The sequence below is a fragment of the Conger conger genome, chromosome 12 (genome assembly GCF_963514075.1).
Source record: "Conger conger chromosome 12, fConCon1.1, whole genome shotgun sequence".
Classification (NCBI taxonomy): Eukaryota; Metazoa; Chordata; class Actinopteri; order Anguilliformes; family Congridae; genus Conger; species Conger conger.
This window is the reverse complement of record NC_083771.1, coordinates 22,559,556-22,575,558: the sequence shown is the minus strand read 5'-3', so window position 1 is coordinate 22,575,558 and position 16,003 is coordinate 22,559,556. Positions and strand designations below refer to the sequence as shown.

The window sequence follows — 16,003 nt, the reverse complement described above, 5'->3', positions numbered from 1 at the left end:
ACCATGACTGAGCAACACATTCAACCCAAGAATGAAATTCAGTAAACCTGAATCTTTCCCCCGACTGAATGAAGTGTAAGGATACGCTGAGAAAGGGGCGGGTGGTTTGCTTTCTTTGTAACAACGAGAATTTAAAGAATTTGAAATACTGGTATTCAATTCTATTGTTATTAATACTTGTTACCAAGGGGAAGATCTTAGCAACAGGAGTAATACAAGAACTCTCTGAAGCATTGGCTTTCTCAGAAGCTCCTTCTTTTTCAGCATTTCAGTTCTTGCTGTTCAGTAGTGGAAAGTTTTATAATCTGTGTGCAGTCTTTGTTTTGTTGGGCAGTTATTTTCCCTCTAGATCAGCTCCAGTAAGTGCACAGAACCTGGGCAGAGTGCAGGTGTTTATTTTTATTTACTAAGTTTCTACCTTCCTGCTTTTACATAATGCAGTTTTTTCTTTCATGTCCACAGAAGGGTAGCTCTATGTCATCTTCCAAATATAATCACCTGTATGCAATTATGACATCATCATATTTGGGCAGGAAGTATAATATCTGCTGGTCTGTGATTGGATCTTCTTGGCTGTTTTATTTTTATTAGTTTATGCTAAATTAATTTATGTACACATATCTTTCAATTGTGGATACTACTGCAGACCACACTGCACACAACTCACCACACAAGTTGTCTCATTCAGAAAGTTAATTACCCTGCCCACAGTCCAGATTTTTACTTCATAACCTTTTCAGGTAGCCCTGCTATGGAAGGCACAGCAGACACGGAGCTGAATAGAGCAGCAGTGTCATTCAATCTACGATGTACGTGTGAACTGGTCGTAAATTACCAAGGAGCTGGAGCTAATTTAATCAAAGGGGAAATGGCATCGGAAGAGTGACAGCAGAAATGAAAAATGACAGGCCAGGTTTTAAGACTCGCATAACGAATCGCTCACAGAATTGTGAGCAGATACAGTATGAAGCAGTCCGCATGAATTTAATAACATTGGCCAGGGATTTATGGCTTCTAGCCTGCAGTCCACACTCACAACAGCACTTTCTTTCAGGTGAAAGACTGGCATTGCTTACTGGCAGGGTTACACAAGCTGAGAGCTGAATGATTCCATATTTGATTGTGTTGGCGAGCCCTAAAGGTTGGAGAGCTCTAAATAACCGTGTCTGTCATAAATATTGTCCATGGAGAGGCGCCGTTCTGTGCTTTCTAAAGCGTTTATTCTCAAAGGTGATAACCACATTTCTAGTATCCAATGTCAGCCTTTGGGTTTAAGCAAGGCCAGTCTACCCCCGCCCATAACATATTTGCCTATCAAATGCCTGTAAGCCCTTCTGACACAGAACCATGGTTATCTCTCTCAGTTAAAACTATCCCTGCTACAGTGCAGTTCCAATGAAATGGGCAACCTTCAGGAGGTCAAATGGTACTTATACTCTTGATCATGACAAGAACTTCCTTCCACATTTTAAATACAGCCATGGTGTGGCTGACTCTGTACTGTACTGTGATCGCATCTCTAACAGTAGCCCTCTCTGATTTCTCCCTTTCTGAATAGGAAAGATAATAAGTGTAAAGATACACTGAGAAAAGGATGGGTGGTTTGCGTTCTTTGTAACAACGATAATAATAAAAATCTGAAATACTGTTATTCAATACTATTGTTATTAAATACTTATTACCAAGGGGAAGATCTTATGCAACAGGTATAATACAAAAACTCAGAAGCATTGACTTTCTCAGAAGCTCCTTCTTTGGTTTCAGTTTAGCTGCCATCCAAACATTTCAGTTCTTGCTGTTCAGTAGTGGGAAGTTTTATAATCTGTGAGCAGTCTTTGTTTTGATGAGCACATATTTTCCCTCTAGATCAGCTCCAGTAAGTGCACAGAACCTGCTGAAATACTGGGCCAGAGTGCAGATATTTATTTTTATTTACTACCTTCCTGCTTTTAGATAATACAGTTTTTATTTCCTCTTTCACGCCTTCTCTGCTTGACCACCGTAAACTGCTGGGTATGTATACATTGATCTCAACAAAAACGTTTTCAATGTAAAAAGCAAAACACAAATAACTTTACATAAATCTGTTTTAAAAGCACAATACAGTATACCCTCAACCCAAACAATGTTCTTTTTCCTCATAATTTAACCTTTGCAGATCTGTAATGAAAAGAAAACCAGTCAATTTGAGAGTAATCCAAATGGAGAAATCTTACTAAATTTCAGACAACAAGCTCATTTGTAACTCAAATGATACACCATTTGAATTACAAATAAGGGCCCGCAAAAAAAAATTCTATCTTTCCTACAAACAAAAGTTTGTAAGGCAATATAATGACATCATGTCTCTGTACACAATCATGGGCCTGTCCTGTGAAGGCCAGCGGATTTCACACCAAAACACCAGACATTGTTGCAGATGATTAAATCAGCATTAAAACAATATCCTTTTTTTTTACAAAACATCAGAAAGGAAATTAATCTTTTTACAATTGAAAGTGAGTGCAGACATCCCCGACCCTGACCTCCAGACTTCCCCCTACCCCCCTCCCCACCCCCCCCCCCCCCACCCCACAACTTCAAATAACAGGACATCTGACACAAAGGATCCATGGGTGGTGACGACCCAAACAACAATGCTTCCGATTCACAGCCGGGATAAAGGCGCCACTGTCTCGCTGGAGGGACACAGGACCGCGCTGCTGTCAGGTAGAAAGGCACAATGGTGCCGCATCTGTTCATGCAAATCATGTGACGGGCAAAGCCGTATAAGAAGCCGCCCGCAGAAAACAGCCCAATATGTCCTTTAGACCAGCACCTTGCACCTTGGACACTCTCCGTGACGAGTTAAGATGAAAACTCAAACTCTTTTCATTTTTTTAGCTGCTGTCGGGCTTCAAGTTGGTAAGGGACTTTTTTTTGGTAAAAAAAACAAACAAAAAACAGCTGAATTGTCTTGTAAATACATAACTTGACTCTTGACTCTTGAGGAAATTATGGGAAATGGTTCACAATTTAGATGATACAGCATTCTTAAAATGAAAGTCTGAAGCACATTATATGGTTTCTTTAAAGAAAAAATACCTTTTCAATTTGTCTTTTATTAAAAGAGTCCCTGTAAAAAAAAAAATGATTCGGTCATTGTAACAAATAGTTTGTAAATAGTGGGTTACTTAGCGACAAAATAACAGAGTTACATGTGTGAATGTCTGTCATGGTGACAGGTAAACAGAACAGGTAAGCATTCTATTGATAATCACTGTGTGTCATGGACTGTGATGCCGACTATTTTACTGATTGATTACATGATATTTCAACTGTAAAATTTGAATCTTACACTGTGCTTCTAGATATATGAGCAAATCAATAAATATTGTAAACATGTTTAACTTCTAGGAAGCATGATAATATATAGATTTAAAAAAATAAAAAATGATTTTGTGCTTCAAATGACACAATGCTGAATTCAGTGAAGTTTCAATTAAAAAAATGGTTTAACATGTTGTTCATTAATAGAAAAAAGCCCACTTTGTTCTATTTTCTCTTATTAAACTGAATTTCAGTTCATTTTGAATTGACTGAATTGAAATGAAGTTGACCCGAACTCCAAATTGTAATCTAAAGTTTAATCATTTCAAATGTTGTTTATACAATAATTTTATATTGTGTGCTTTCCCCTAGCGATTGCAGCATCTGTGTCAGCTGTGTCTGAAGATGTGAGCAGAGATGATAGTGATGGAGGTAACTATTATTATTAACAAAAGTATTATAAAAAGAATCCATCAATCATGGTAAAATGTTATCTATTCAATGTACTTTACTGTATGAGGATTATCTATTCTGATGCTCTTGTCTGATCTTCATATTAGCATTAGAAAATATTTTACAGCCCATGAAGGATATTATCGTAGTTTCAGAATAGACTTCCAAAGGTGGTTTATCATCAGTTCTGGTATAGTCATCATTTTTTTAAAAAGGGCTGAATGAGGTCCCTATTGAAAACCTGCACTAAATTTGGAAACAAATTTACAGTTTCAGCTGAGAGCGTCAGTGAACTGCAGAAAAGAGGTAGCTGGTCTGAGTTTCTATATCTCATCTGTTGTTTGCATGCAGTGTTAAGTGGCTTTGGCAAAATGTGTCTGCAAAAAAGCTAATAGAAACAAATTGGCAAAACACTAACAGAAAACATATGTTGTGTGACAACTGCTTCTGCCTAATTCAGCCTACTCACCTCCCCGCACCCCTACACACACACACACACACTCACACTCACACACGCATGCATGCATACACACACACATACATCTTTATTGGCAGTGCCTCTCTCAGTGTAGTTCGACATATCAGTATAACACCATTTTAATCATAAAGGGAATCAGCTGAAATGTGTTAATATTTGTACTCTTAACTAAAAATATTGGATCTTTACTGAAAGCAGTTATAAATTGTTTAGATCTAAGCACCTTTTTTTTTTTTTTGCCCAGAAGGCTGAATGCATTTAAAATTAAAATATAGTGCATCACTGCAAAGGCTCTTTTTCCCTTTAACATTAGCATGTTTTTGCCAGTTGAGCAGGACATTATTCACATCATCAAGGACATAATTTAAATCTGAGGCAGGGATGGGCTACTCCAGTCCTGGAGTGCCGGTGTGTATGCAGGATTTTGCTGCCACCTGTTACCTTGGCTCAGTCAGCGAATTAGCCATATGCACCATGACCCATTCACTCATGAATTAGACCACAATAAAATACTGCAAGACAAGAACTTTTATCAGCTGATGTTTATATCACAGATTCTGGCTAAAAATGACAGCTTATTTGCTCATTAAATAATTAAGAGCACAAGAAATAGATTATTTTAATTTACAAGCTGAATCAGTGAATTGAACACGTATCATTAGCTCTAGCATCTGTGACTTGAACATAATGAACAGCATGAATTTGTTTAAAACGACCTCCTGTAACAGTTTTAATGGTTTCCTTTAATAAATATGTCACTAAATATGTAAAAAAACTGCTTTTCAGAACACACACTCACACGCACATGCATGTGTGCACGTACACACACATACACACTTGTTGACATTTGGTTAATACGACTCATTACTAAAGCATGACTAGGAATATAAAAAAAAATTAATTAATCAATCGCCTATTCTGTCTTTTTTATATTTGCATACTGTCCAGCCAGTAACAGCTATTTGTGTTGGGCAGCCAGTGGGTGACACATGACAGCAAGCGACTGAGTGACCTCAGTCAGGCAGTGACATGTGGGCCAGGGCCAATTACCCACGATGCACACTGATAGAAAGGATACCAGTTTCACAGCTGCAACTGATACATTCGCTGGACTAGACTTTCATTTACGTATTAACACCAACCACTGTGACTGAATGTCTGTAACTGTGGTCCAATGACGTCTAATACAGTAAGAAATATATCATATCAAGGTCATTGGTCATATGAGAATGTGTGTTAATGCGCCCAGGCATGCCCTGTAGGTCAGAAACTGGAGGTGTGGGCAAATACTGGGAAGCATAAAACTTGTATTTTCTATAGATTTTTCTGCTAATACTTACATGTGCGATCTTTCAGCCATTTATTTTGTTTCAAACCAGTGAATGCTGTCATATGAACTGTGGCAAACTTATCAACACTGGAGATTTCTGAAAGGAATTGCAGTCTCGCATTCCTAAAGGAAAACTAAAAGCAGGAGCATTAAGCTGAGGTGCAGCCTCACAAGGCTTTCAGCCGAAATGAAGATGCAAAGCTTATCTTTATGTGACAGACAGCAGGCTGGCACACATAAAACCTGAACACGTTCAAACTCCCCTGGTAAAAGGAAAGTGACGCTGAAAAGACAACATTTTGACATCAGCTCAGCAGTCAGCAGTACAAAAACACAATGCTGGATTTAAAGCATTCATGAAGAAACAAACTTTTCAAGGTGCTACCAATCCTGAGAAGAATGTTGTTTTGCATCACAAAAACTGTAGAATACAAACACACACACATAAATACATATACGTATGTATTTAAATGTATACGTGTATAAAACAATCTATACATACTGTAATACATGTATATCCTATGATTGGTCAAAGGGATTGAAATATAAACGCTAATAGAAATGGTAAATGGAGGCCATGTAGTGCTATGTGCTTTTTCCACAATGTGCAGGCAGACAGACAGACAGACAGAAGCATATCTGCCCAGGCCAGTTCAGCTGGCAGGATAAGGGTGTTCCAGAAAATACTTCATGCGTCACATTTTTTAAGCGGCTGTTTTTCCTTCAGGCACGCTAAGGGCTAACTTATTAAGGATGTTTTTATTAATTCTAGAAATATTTCTCAGTACTGTCATCATCACAGAATGCAATGCTGATAACCTGAACTGATCAACATACATTCATGATACATTCTATATTTATTGGTTTAATTTGTTTTTGGCAGAGGTGGTTGGGGATGAAGTAACCAGTGCCTGTTAAGCTGCTCTTGATGAGCATGCCTACTTCATGACAGTATAGAGCAAGGAGGGGCTGTTATTGAGGAATATGGAGGGGAACAGGATGTGCTTTGGGTGTTTTTCTTACATCACAGAGTAAAACTGAACAAGCTTTTTACATTTAAATTTCTCCTCTTGATTAAATACATAACTGGACTATTTTAGTTAAGTTAAGATATATTATCGAAAAAAATGTAACTCTTCACAATGTAGTATATTTGCAATTATGCAGTTTTTGTGAATACAGATATATAGAAACTTTTGGATATCCTTAAAAAATATTTCACAACTGTGTCAAATATTTAATTTCTGTCAAAAATATTTATACTTATAAGTATATTTTCTGTGAGGGCTTGCCAGGTGTCCTTCAGGGAGTCCCTCCGCACACAGATGAGGTTACATACAGTATAAACGGATTTCACTAATGTCAATCAGGGAGGGTGAACAGTATTTCAGTAAAGTCTGGAAATGCATGAGAATGGATTCTTACTCTTGTGTTTTCTCTTGAATCAGACTCTGACTCTAAATCTGTTGAAGACGGGCATGGTGAGTAGTCACATAATATTTCCTATTTCCTTTTCTACGTCAGTACGCTGTATGTGTGAGATAGCACCAAACCAGCATGAACAGGGGTCCTGCAGGATCAAGCTTGAGAACCCGTGTCTCTATTGGTCAAGGTTGTTGAAAACATGCGCTTATAATCCCTTTTTTTAAACTTACAATGCAGGTTTGGCTCGTCGCAGTTTTCTGTATTTGAACTCATTCATTTTCAACAAATGGTTTCTTTTCCGTGACCAGATGCCCAAACTTTCAACGATTAGTACTGCACTGATTTCATATTTCTGTTTAGCTATACCCTGTACTTTCTTTCTACTGTTACTGAGTCATTGCACATTACAGATAATGAAACCATGAGATGATCATGCTAATGTAGCAACAGGAATACTGACTGTCCTTCAGGGAGTCCCTCCGCACACAGATGAGGTTACCTACAGTATAAACGGATTTCACAAATGTCAATCAGGGAGGGTGAACAGTATTTCAGTAAAATCTGGAAATGCATGAGAATGGATTCTTACTCTTGTGTTTTCTCAAAAATCAGACTCTGACTCTGTTGAAGATGGGGATGGTGAGTAGTCACATAATATTTTCTATTACAAAATTCTTGTAATTAAAATGCATATTGCTTCATTAAAACCCTGAAAGGACATTCAGGCCTACTGTTGAAGCATCACTTGTTTTGAGAGCGGTGTGTAATGAATCTTTACATTCAGAAAGTGTTCTGTGGAAGGAAAACATTTAGGAATGCAGGGTGCTTAACCTTTTGGCAATTAACTCCTTCTTGGGCAGACCTGCGTCAAATGCATAATTGTTTTGGACTCAAAAACTTTTCTAAGCTTTACTGAGCTTGTCAGGTGTATTGGAACCTATGAAATACTCTCAAAAAGTGCAATCCCCACCTTCTGGTCCTCTTGGTTGGCTGAATTGCTCCAGGCAAGATCTATTGAGCACAGAAAAGCATTTGAATTTGACCCAAGTCTGTTTGGGTTCAGCAAATGTAGCAACAGGAATACTGACGGTCCTTCAGGGAGTCCCTCAGCTCGCAGATGAGGTTACCTACAGTATAAACGGATTTCACAAATGTCAATCAGGGAGGGTGAACAGTATTTCAGTAAAGTCTGGAAATGCACGAGAATGGATTCTTACTCTTGTGTTTTCTCTAGAATCAGACTCTGACTCTAAATCTGTTGAAGACGGGCATGGTGAGTAGTCACATAATATTTCCTATTTCCTTTTCTACATCAGTACACTGTATGTGTGAGATAGCACCAAACCAGCATGAACAGGGGTCCTGCAGGATCAAGCTTGAGAACCCGTGTCTCTATTGGTCAAGGTTGTTGAAAACATGCGCTTATAATCCCTTTTTTTAAACTTACAATGCAGGTTTGGCTCGTCGCAGTTTTCTGTATTTGAACTCATTCATTTTCAACAAATGGTTTCTTTTCCGTGACCAGATGCCCAAACTTTCAGCGATTAGTACCGCACTGATTTCATATTTCTGTTTAGCTATACCCTGTACTTTCTTTCTACTGTTACTGAGTCATTGCACATTACAGATAATGAAACCATGAGATGATCATGCAAATGCAGCAACAGGAATACTGACTGTCCTTCAGGGAGTCCCTCCGCACACAGATGAGGTTACCTACAGTATAAACGGATTTCACAAATGTCAATCAGGGAGGGTGAACAGTATTTCAGTGAAGTCTGGAAATGCATGAGAATGGATTCTTACTCTTGTGTTTTCTCTAGAATCAGACTCTGACTCTAAATCTGTTGAAGACGGGCATGGTGAGTAGTCACATAATATTTCCTATTTCCTTTTCTACATCAGTACACTGTATGTGTGAGATAGCACCAAACCAGCATGAACAGGGGTCCTGCAGGATCAAGCTTGAGAACCCGTGTCTCTATTGGTCAAGGTTGTTGAAAACATGCGCTTATAATCCCTTTTTTTAAACTTGCAATGCAGGTTTGGTTCGTCGCAGTTTTCTGTATTTGAACTCATTCATTTTCAACAAATGGTTTCTTTTCCGTGACCAGATGCCCAAACTTTCAACGATTAGTACCGCACTGATTTCATATTTCTGTTTAGCTATACCCTGTACTTTCTTTCTACTGTTACTGAGTCATTGCACATTACAGATAATGAAACCATGAGATGATCATGCAAATGCAGCAACAGGAATACTGACTGTCCTTCAGGGAGTCCCTCCGCACACAGATGAGGTTACCTACAGTATAAACGGATTTCACAAATGTCAATCAGAGAGGGTGAACAATATTTCAGTAAAGTCTGGAAATGCATGAGAATGGATTCTTACTCTTGTGTTTTTTCTAGAATCAGACTCTGACTCTGTTGAAGATGGGGATGGTGAGTAGTCACATAATATTTTCTATTACAAAATTCTTGTAATTAAAATGCATATTGCTTCATTAAAACCCTGAAAGGACATTCAGGCCTACTGTTGAAGCATCACTTGCTTTGAGAGTGGTATGTAATGAATATTTACATTCAGAAAGTGTTCTGTGGAAGGAAAACATTTAGGAATGCAGGATGCTTAACCTTTTGGCAATTAACTCCTTCTCTGGCAGACATGGGTCAAATGCATAATTGTTTTGGACTCAAATCCTTTTCTAAGCTTTACTGATGTTGTCAGGTGTATTGGAACCTATGAAATACTCTCAAAAAGTGCAATCCCGCCTTCTGGTCCTCTTGGTTGGCTCAATTGCACCAGGCAAGATCTATTGAGCACAGAAAAGCATTTGAATTTGACCCAAGTCTGTTTGGGTTCAGCAAATGTAGCAACAGGAATACTGATGGTCCTTCAGGGAGTCCCTCAGCACGCAGATGAGGTTACCTACAGTATAAACGGATTTCACAAATGTCAATCAGAGAGGGTGAACAGTATTTCAGTAAAGTCTGGAAATGCATGATAATGGATTCTTACTCTTGTGTTTTCCCTAGAAGCAGACTCTGAAGCTAAGAATGTTGAAGATGGGGATGGTGAGTAGTCACATAATATTTCCTATTATTATTATTCTTGTAATTAAAATGCATATTGCTTCATTAAAACCCTGAAAGGACATTCAGGCCTACTGTTGAAGCATCACTTGCTTTGAGAGTGGTGTGTAATGAGTCTACATTCAGAAAGTGTTCTGTGGAAGGAAAAAATGTGGCTTTTCGAGGGTAAATTATCATCGATACTGTTCCATGCATGCAAGAATGGACTTCTAAGTCACCTTTCTCACAGTGCCGTGATGAAGACCTTCAACTGACCTTATTTATTTGCACTTTACAGTTTACAGTACTTGTGAGTTATTTTTAGAGTTAGATTTGTGTTATTGTTGAACAGGTGGCCTTATCTAGAGTCACACACAAAGTTTGTTATTTTTAAACATAGTGTCTGATATGTACCTTTCTCAAGGATACAAAGGATCACCCTCACACTTAGGAGCACAGGTTCTTATAAAATGTGTTCCTTTGACCTTCTCTTGGGACGATGATGCAATTCCCTGGTTGAGGGACAGTTAGAGTTTAAATTTCTCTGTTTTGAGTGATACCTCCACTGCCATTAGCCTGGGGTTGATATACTCCATGTATACTGGGTCTTGTCCTAGCCACCATGCTAGAATTCCAGCCCTGATATGTAAAGGGATATTGTCTGTTCTTAATTAGACTCTTTTATTGTCTGCTGAAGACCCTCTGAAGACCATATTATGTCAGAAATAGGTTTGCACGTCATATAGAATAGATTTAATGTCCAATTTTCATATTACATGACTTCAGATCCACAATCTTTTGATGTTGTACAAAATAAATTATTAATTAAAAAAGAAGCTGCATTTTAAAAAATTATTTACTGATGGGTGAAATTACTGAGGTGCTCACAGCTAAAAGTGGGGATACCTAGTCATGGACTGCACCTTTCGTGGAAAGGGAAGAGTTTAGTGGACCTGTGCAGGGTGTATTCCTGCCTCTCTCTCACAGACGTATTTTACATCTGTTGCATCACATAGTTTACGTTTGAATCATTGGTTTTGCCTTCACCTTAAGGGTGTCAAACTCATGGATTGCTGCACAGCGTTGGCTGGGTTTCGGTGTGCCTCAGAATGAGTCATTAATGTGCCATTGACTGGCTAAGTCTAGCTAGGACTGGATTCTGACATAGTGTGTCTTAGACCCAGCTTCACGGAGCTGACATGGTTAATGGAAGATATTGGTACACCCTGAAAAGTCGGCAGATTCATGGCTGTGGACTGCATTGCCTTCACCAGACTAAAGGCAGTGCATGTTTTTCTTTGCCAAATGGCCTGTTCACTCCTGGCATCTGAGCTTCTCACCTTTTGTTGCAGGCATGATGGGAACACAAGGTGAGCGACATGGATCTGGTAGTATGTTTCTGTCAGTCATTCACTGTTACATTTCCTTTGGACATTGAACAAGGTCTGCACACTGTTATCATTCTCCAGTCCAAATCACACAAAGCCCCATCCAAAACTTACAACGTTCACTTTCAAGGACCAAATTCAGTTTTCAACACTAGGGCTGCGGCTCATCACAACTGCAAATTACCGTTAGAAGTGGCAGCATTTAACCTATTGAGAAAATATCAATGGTATGCTACACTTCTTCTTCATCTGATCTATACAGTTTATAAAGTTTGGGCACCCCTGACAATTTCCATTATTTTCATTTATAAATCATTGGGTGTTTGGATCCGCAACTTCATTTTGATCTATCAAATAACTGATGGACACAGTAATATTTCAGTAGTGAAATGAGGTTTATTGGATTAACAGAAAATGTGCAATATGCATCAAAACAAAACTATTGATGCATTTTTGTAGCCTTCCCCTAAACCATAATGCTGAACAATCTTTGTTTTCAGGTCATTTGAGAGTTGTTTTGAGGCCCCTATGTTGCCACTCTTCAGAGGAGAGTCAAAGAGAAGAACAACTTACAATTGGTCACCTTAAATACCTTTTCTCATGATTGGATGCACCTGTCTATGAAGTTCAAAGCTTAATGAGCTCATCAAACCAATGTTGTGTTCCAATTAATCAGTGTTAAGTAGTTACTGGTATTCAAATCAACAAAATGACAATTTATGCACCTGTCTAATTTTGCACATTTTCTGTTAATCCAATAAACCTCATTTCATGACTGAAATATTACAGTCAGTGATTTGATAGATCAAAATGAAGTTGCGGATCCAAACACCCAATGATTTATAAATGAAAATAATGGAAATTGTCAGGGGTGCCCAAACGTTTTCATAGGACTGTATACTTCCTGTTTGATTTGGTTGTATAGTTCCTATTTTCCATATAGAATTAATCATTTTTGGCCTCTGTGCAGAACTTTAACTCAGTGTTAGCTAGCTGTAGTAAGAATCAGGTTATTTGTAATGTTATTTGTAAAAGTTTGAAATACTGGCCCTAATACTGCTGTATGCTTTATCAATGTAATGTTAATGCTGCTATTGACTCAAGCAACAAACCTGAATATCTAATTGGCTGAAACTCCATATTTGTGAACATTCACAACATATTTTGTGTCTGGTGTATCCAAATTTCAAATGTTGCATGAGTTTCACAGGCAGTTTTGCCAATTTATGATTTAGTTTTTTTCACTGGAAAACTTTTCACTTATTCACATATTTAGCTTCAGATATGCTTGTCTTGTCACAAAATGGTATATTTGCCTTGAGAAGATTTAATTTATGTAATATATCTTCAACTTCAACAGACAAAAAAAAAAAAAATCAACAGGCAATCTAAGAAGTTCCATAATTCCACTTTTAAAATGGGATGTAATCAATTGCAAACGGAGGGGTAAAAAAAATGAACAAACATATATCAACATAAAAAATATAGCCTAGTGAAGATATAGGGTCAATGGGTTTTTTTAAATTTGCTAACAGTAAAAATGTCCTTTGATTATGCAATCTCCCACTTAAAATAACACGTCTCTGTGAATTGGTTGTTAAATTTATGGCCCTCACACGCTGCCAAGACATCCACCAGTGTCTTGGAATGTGTGGTAATTTTGGGCCGAGCACAGCTGTTGACACTTGCTGTCTGCCCATTTTCTGACGATTCGACAAACAGGCGGCTAGTTTTGCAGTCTGCGGTTGCCAGAGACAAAACCGGACTAAAAGCCACAGAAATGAAAAGGCAGGAGGGCATGGTGAGGACCAAAATGCACTTTAACAAAATGGTCTTACAATTTGTTGGTAAATAAATAAAGTATGTGGTGAAATATTGAAATTAGACCCAGCAAAAAAAAAAAAAGGTTAGAGCCAAGTCAGAGGGACCAGATCTAGGACAAATATTGATCTGAAATACAATATTTAGATTAAATACTCTGGTAAAAAGATACTGGAAAAATGATGAAATGCTACTTCAGGTCCTTGAGAAATGGAAATGAAACTTTAGCTGGCAAAAAGTAGAACCAAATAATTATTTGGACCAGGTCTATGAGAGGGCTGATGTTGTCTAATTAGGTCGATCAGAAGTTAGAATATTTACCACCTGTACTTATGCAAGCCACCCTTATTACATTACATTACATTATTGGCATTTGGCAGATGCTGCAACGTACAGTTGATTAGACCAAGCAGGAGACAATCCTCCCCTGGAGCAATGCTGGGTTAAGGGCCTTGCTCAAGGGCCCAACGGCTGTGCGGATCTTATTGTGGCGACACTGGGATTCGAACCCCCGACCTTGCGTGTCTCAGTCATTTAACTTAACCACTACGCTATAGGACACCCTTATAAATGTCAATGTCATCATAATTGTTCAGATTTTCAGGTATTGTCAGTCCTTTGCAATTCTAACCAATAGATCAGGACTGAGTACAAAAGACAAATGGTGGCAGCGTGTTGAAATGGTTGTAGAGTATTTTTACTCTAGCTCTGGACTTAACCTTTGACCTAGACCTGTGAGATGTTGTGTCATAACCTACCTGTTGAGCCAGTTGAGGTATTGTGTCATCTTGGGCTGCCTATCGACACACACACACACACATAGTTCCTTAGAAAAATCAGTCCTCTGTGAGGACTTCCATTCCATTATCATTCCATTATCAGGACCTTGTACACTGCACAATATACACAATATGAATACATGTGCCTCATCTCTCATGACTACTGACAATGTGTATCAGAAGCTGTGAATTAATATCTCACAAATGTTGCAGATTCCTAAAATAACAGTCACCATGAATGGATCTTAATAACTGTTCTGGAACAACTCTTTTGGGGTTTTTCCTCCAGACAATTGTTTGCAGACCTGGGTCATATGATTATTTGAAATACTATTACCCTTTCGAGACCATTAATACTCCTGACATAAGGCCTGCTGATAGTTTCCCCAATATATACATTTCTCTTCATATTATATTATTACATTCATAACATTTTACTGCCATCGAAAGAGTTAAAAGAATTTTGATAAATGTCATTGACCCAGGCTGACTTTGTTTGTTCTTTGTTTATGACCGTCTGTCCTGTTCTGTCTTCTTATCTTGGGAGTCTCAGGCTAGGCCATGTTCATTCATGCCATCTTGATGTTGCAAAAGTGTCTCTTCAATGCCTGCGCAGACCCATGACTGACTTTGCTATCAGCATTTAACCTCTGGCTGTTGGTGTGATACATTAAAAACAGATAGAATTTGGCCTATGTGCTAGTCCTCTCAAAAACAAAACGTATAGGAAGGGGTTTAGTTGTTTGATTGGTACATTTTAAAGTAGCCTAATATGGGCAGTTTGCCAATAACTGTTCAGTATCCATAATCTTATGTTTTTTTTTTTTTTTTTAAACTTTATTTATAGTTCACTTATATTAAGATCTAGTTCATTACTAGTGTCGATAATGCCTGCAGCAGCTGCCCAATTGTCATTCTAAACTTACACTTCCCCATTTACATTCTTGTCTATGGAGTGATTTAACATGGCCGCCTGAATTGTTGGACAGCTAAAATACAAAATTAAATGACATTTGTTAAATTGCGGTTAGCTTCCTACAATTGCTAGGGTATGTGCATTTACCCCAAGATCCATCATTCAGTGTATATTATAATCATCATTAAGAGCAAGCCATTAAGGGATATTTTTGGGATTTAGCTGTACTAATGTGTGTGCAGTGAAAGGATATTCACTCGGGTACATAATTACATTTTAAACCTGCAACATTCGCTTGGGTGTGAGAATCCTTCAGTGTGCAGTGAGATCATACTCACTCAATGTACGCAATTAGATTTGGAAACTGGAAGTAGGCCATTTCACACACCAGGGCAGTTTATTCCCATTTATACTTCCAATGGCAGCGGAGCACGAACCAAATCGCTTCCAGAGATTTCTTACCTTTTCGACAGACCTCAGGAACCATAACTAAGAAAATAATAATAATCAATAAGGCCACTAGTGTAATTTGGTTGATACCTTTATCTTGCAAAATTCGTGTACCATCTTAATCATGCTCACTCTGCAGAGGAATTATATTTGGAAATGTGTAATAATGGTTCACAAGACTATTGGCAGACATTCGTACACAAGACATGAAGTAATTTTCCCTGTGGCTTGTCAGTATTTATTTTCAAGTCATGTCTACATTTCCTATGACTGAACCTCAAGAAATAGGCACCATGCCTAAAGCAAATACTGAACGGGCTTGTGATGTTAACAGGGACTCCGTCTCCGACAGTCCAGTGACAGCCATGAAGGGGAGAAGAGCGAGGGCCGAGGCCCCGCCCTGCCGTGTACCTTTCCACAGGAAGAAGTGGACCTCCACCCGTCACAGCCAATAAACGCATTCCAGTCTGACTCGCTGCCCCATTGCTTCATTTCAGTCACACTTCACATGCATTTCCTTTCATTGTATTCTTCAGTGCGGTCGTCACCTCGAAAACGCATTCCATTCAGCATGCGCAC

At 38.4% G+C, this 16,003-nt stretch overlaps 1 protein-coding gene across 10 annotated transcripts; it reads left to right on the top strand.

The window, feature by feature from the left end:
• Positions 1–2,744: 2,744 nt before the first annotated feature.
• Positions 2,745–15,895, top strand: LOC133141756 (aspartate and serine-rich protein-like). Of its 10 annotated transcripts, none has more exons than XM_061262451.1 (11): positions 2,745–2,904; positions 3,682–3,741; positions 4,033–4,068; positions 7,019–7,051; positions 7,608–7,634; positions 8,230–8,268; positions 8,819–8,857; positions 9,408–9,440; positions 10,035–10,073; positions 11,423–11,440; positions 15,759–15,895. In XM_061262451.1, the coding sequence occupies exons 1-11, from the start codon at positions 2,853–2,855 to the stop codon at positions 15,782–15,784; spliced, it is 402 nt and encodes a 133-aa protein (XP_061118435.1). In that variant the 5' UTR covers positions 2,745–2,852; the 3' UTR covers positions 15,785–15,895. The 10 variants fall into 10 exon arrangements, with proteins under 10 accessions (XP_061118435.1, XP_061118436.1, XP_061118434.1 ...); XM_061262452.1 differs by having other exon boundaries at positions 7,602–7,634; positions 10,041–10,073; XM_061262450.1 differs by having other exon boundaries at positions 7,602–7,634; positions 10,038–10,073.
• The last annotated feature ends 108 nt before the right edge of the window (positions 15,896–16,003 follow it).